Source organism: Artibeus jamaicensis, unplaced genomic scaffold (genome assembly GCF_021234435.1).
Source record: "Artibeus jamaicensis isolate MK-2021 breed Jamaican fruit bat unplaced genomic scaffold, CSHL_Jam_final contig_797, whole genome shotgun sequence".
NCBI lineage: Eukaryota > Metazoa > Chordata > Mammalia > Chiroptera > Phyllostomidae > Artibeus > Artibeus jamaicensis.
Window position 1 is genome coordinate 6,002,762 of NW_026521977.1, and position 4,042 is coordinate 6,006,803.

Here is a 4,042-nt window from a genome sequence, read left to right on the forward strand (position 1 = left end):
ATTTCCTGGCAGATGATCTCAGTGTCATAGGGAGACACTGAAAAAACAGAAAAATGAGCCCAGAAGCCTGGGGTTTCCGCTGTTAAGACTCTGTCCTCCAGACACTGGAGTGAGCAGCTTTTCCAGTGGATTTTTTATTGTTATGGGCCCAGAGTCCGTTAGAGAGTGGACTGCTCCCCTGTGATACCTAGTTGTCCACCCTCCCATCCAAGAACAGAAGAAGGGCAGTCACCTTCTACCCGCTTATTCCCGAAGGTCCCTGCGGCGACGGCCAAAGGCTTTGGAGCCCACATAGGTTGGCACAAAGTTGCTCTTCAGGATGCCCCCAGATCTGCTCAGCAAGCCTGCCAGCTTATTGGTCATGCAGGTAGCAGTGTTGCAGGCTCTCTTCTGGGTGTTGACACTGATTCATAGGATGGAGAGAAAGCGAAGACCTGTCAGTGAGAGTTTGAGGGGGTGAGGTGGGCAAGCCCACCTTCTGGGACCATCATGGTAAAATTACTGCTCTGAGAGGCACCAATCAACCTCAGGGTTTTCACCTAAACAGCAGCAACGTTTAGGTCATTATGGAAAAAGTTATCATCACTTTCCATAGTCATTCCCAGTGCTGTCAGCAGATCTACAGATGGCTCTGACTTACCTCAGACACCGCTTTACCTGACCCCACCCTGTGCAAGGCCTTTGCCTTCATTGTGCATGTGGTCTAACCATAGTCTCTCCGTCTGACCTCTGTCTTCAGTGGAGCCTGAGAGCAGCTGGACCCAGGCTGGGGTGAACAGCCTGCTGGTCACCTGTCTGACTGTGTTCTCTCTGACTTCTCAGGACATGCCTTCCTGGGCATGACTGGGGAGGGGACATGCCCTGTGCTGGGCAGATGCCTAACCTACCTGAAGTCCTCAGTCTCCAGCTCCTGTTCCACATCACCAATTTTCTTCTGCATGTAGTCTTTCACCATCTCAGCCAGTATGAGGCACAAGTCATCCTCTTCGAATGCAGCAGGATCCATGCGGCTCTCCAGGTTGGACCTGGGGAGGGGAAGCGAACCCAATACAATGATCATTTTCAGGATAGTTAGCCAAGTTTGCACGAGGGTAAGAAAGTAGATTAATAGAGCACATATTAAATTTAATAACAACAAAGTCATTGGCAAAACAACAGATTGTGATGCAATTTATTTCTCAAACTGTGATTGAATTAGATAAATAGGTTTCCTACAGATGCAAATATTTGGTAAAAAGCATGAAAGCATTCTGTGAGGCTAAAGAGGTATATAAAATTCATAACAAAGAACATTGTAAGCCCTGGCTGGTGTAGCTCAGTGGATTGAGTGCGGGCCTGCAAACCAGACAATCACGGTTCGATTTCCAGTCAGGGCACATACCGGGGTTGCAGGCCGGTTCCCTGCAGGCCAGTTCCCAGCAGGGGATGCACAAAAGGCAACCATACATTGATGTTTCTCTCCCTCTCTCCTTCCCTTCCCTTCTAAAGATAAATAAATAAAATCTAAAAAAAATTTATATAAAAAAAGAACATTGTATATCTTATTTTTATTTGTAAATTGCATTCAACACATCTTTATGTCATAAAAACTTATATGCAGGTTTCCACACAAACATTTCCTCCCCCCCCCCCCCAGCAGTGGTTAAACCTCTAGCACACCACAGTTCAGATCACAGAACTGGTTGATCCCAGGGGCAGGGGGAGGGGAGTGTACTGCTGGCAGGGCTGTCTCACCTGAATGGCGCTGCCTGGAGGACTCCTGCCTGGTACAGGACCAAGATGCCAAGAGCCAGGGAGGGGGAACACTTCCAGAAGCCCATGATGCCTCTCTACAAGAAAAAAATGTTGTCAGCCCTACAGCAGTAAGATACACCAGGTCTCCATCAAGGACCGTCCTAGAGCATCCTGGCACAACAGTGCATACCTTTAATGCAACTCAGAGCTGTCACCCATGTGTGGGGCTTTTGCTCACACTTAGCGGTGCATACAGGAAAAGGTGGTAGAGAGGGCATATCTCTGTGGTTGGAATCTCTGAGAAACTAAACAACCAAATTCAGCTCCAAATTCTAGCAAAGAGACCCCTGTAAGAACCAAGGTTAGCAGAATCTTTAATTGAGACACAGGATTTAAACGGGGGAAAAAGCACCCAGACTCACGACTGGGGCTTGCAGTTGAGGGCTGATGCCCTAGGTCTTTGCGCCTGTTTGCTAACCAGGTTCCGAATCGGTTTCCTGGGGTCCACTAGGCGGGAAACGGGCTCCGTGAGCGCACAGTCTGCAGAAAGAGCCACTTACGCGTCCTGTCCGCGTCCTGTCCGCGTCCTGTCCTGTGCGCAGTGCCTGGTGTGCTTCCGCGGCAGAGATCGGTCTGAACGAGTGCAGCTCAAAACGAGGAGACTGGAGACCCCGCTCTACGTGGGAGTAATGGAGCAGGAAGTCCCTGGACTGAGACTGTTTAGCGTAACCTGGGGAGAAGTCTGGGATGAATAACGGACTAATAAAAACTGTGCGATGAACAGACACAAACAGAAGTGGACGAAGACTTTGACACTGGCAGGAAGATTTGACTAAAAGATAGAGTAATGCAGAGAGAGGAAAGGGAGGGAAAGGAGAGATAAAGAGAATGACACAGTTAAGCCGAAGTCTGGAGGCTCACCTGGCAGCAGGTAGCTGCAGCAGCAGCTGGGGGGTTCGTTTCAGGCAACACTCCAAGTGGAAAGTCGCTCTGATGCCTCTCAGCACCAGCGGCTCCTCTTATTCCCGCTGCTCCGGGTCTGGGGTGGTCCAGGAGCTCCACGCAACCAATGAGAAGGACCCTGTGCCTCTGACGTATATGTATCACCCACTTGCGTACAGAACCTGTAGCATCCACCAGGATCATCCCACTTGTATTTGCATTGAGGTCATTGATGGAAAGGGGAGGTGGGAGTGGTGGGGACCAAGAAAACCCCCCACAAAGTGAGCAGAGTATTGAAGGCAGTTTGATGTCATTGCCAGTTTCACCTGTTCAATTTCATCCGGTTTTGACTGTGCATCCTCACTCCATTCCCAGCTGTGCTGTCTTATAGGACAGGATCCTTGTGGTAGCAAGGGCTCCCAGTTCTCCCAAATCTGACTCTAGACTCCTGCGCATGTGAGGCTTGGAGAGTTAGTACATATCAGTGTTAATTCTGGACCCAACTAGAGTGTCTACTTCAGGCATCTGGAATCACTCACAGAGGACCGGACTCGTCATGGGGGAGCGAGAGGTGGAATTGGGAGTAAGAACTTTGTCAGACTAAACTGAATTTCAGGGGCACCAATTCCGAGAGGTAGGATTATGGGCAAGTAACTTCTCAGAGCTTCAAAGTCAAGTTTACCTTTAACTAAGGTTTGAATTGGGCAGATCCAATTATACTAGGCTTTTTTTCCGTTGACCGCGCAAAGTTTAGTTGATCAGTGCGGTACAACTGATGGCGGTTCGTTTGACCCACGTAGTTTTTGGAGCTGCATGCTTAAAAACTGTCTTGTTCAAGGGTTAGCTCCGCAGTTGGAAATTTGAGTACTCGTAGGGTGGACTGTAGTTACACCTGGATTTTTACCATGCAGGAGGCCTGTGCCCCTGTCACATTCAATGGTCAATTGTACTCATCTTTGAAATGGGAATCATCTTACCGTCTGGAAGGAACGATGTTGTTAGTAGCTAGCCATGTGTCTTTCCCTTAGCTAGATAGGGACGTGGAAGAGGTTCCAGGTCCACATACCGGATTCCTTAGGATCAGGAGTCTACACTAAAGGATTCCCCGACTTACGCGCGACCGCGCTGGGCGGTCCGTCACGTGGGTGGAAAGAGCCAATGAGCCGCCGGCCGACAGCGGGAGGGGGAGAGGCAGAGATGGCTGCCCAACCCTCAGACAGCCCTAGTCCTCTCCTTACTACCCCTCCATCCATCTCCCATCACTCTTCTGCCTGCTGGAGAGGGAAGTCCAGCCGCCCTTCTTACCAACAGCTGTTTGCCAAGATGCCCCAATGGCGCGCGATTCCGGACCTGCACCTACATCTTC

At 49.9% G+C, this 4,042-nt stretch overlaps 1 protein-coding gene across 1 annotated transcript; it reads right to left on the reverse strand.

The window, feature by feature from the left end:
* Positions 1 to 243: 243 nt before the first annotated feature.
* LOC119053056 (calcitonin gene-related peptide 2-like) lies at positions 244 to 1,820 on the reverse strand. The gene is made up of 3 exons (XM_037150496.2): positions 1,735 to 1,820; positions 888 to 1,025; positions 244 to 403 (listed from the first exon to the last, which is right to left on the reverse strand). The coding sequence occupies exons 1-3, from the start codon at positions 1,818 to 1,820 to the stop codon at positions 244 to 246; spliced, it is 384 nt and encodes a 127-aa protein (XP_037006391.2).
* Positions 1,821 to 4,042: the final 2,222 nt, after the last annotated feature.

What these genes read in the sequence shown, in the direction of transcription:
- LOC119053056 (XM_037150496.2), bottom strand. Translation starts at nt 1,820, where the DNA reads ATGGGCTTCTGGAAGTGTTCCCCCTCCCTGGCTCTTGGCATCTTGGTC. An exon ending in CTCCAGGCAGCGCCATTCAG is followed by an intron (nt 1,026 to 1,734) that starts GTGAGACAGCCC and finishes TCCCCTCCCCAG; the next exon opens with GTCCAACCTGGAGAGCCGCA. An exon ending in CTGGAGACTGAGGACTTCAG is followed by an intron (nt 404 to 887) that starts GTAGGTTAGGCA and finishes CCTATGAATCAG; the next exon opens with TGTCAACACCCAGAAGAGAG.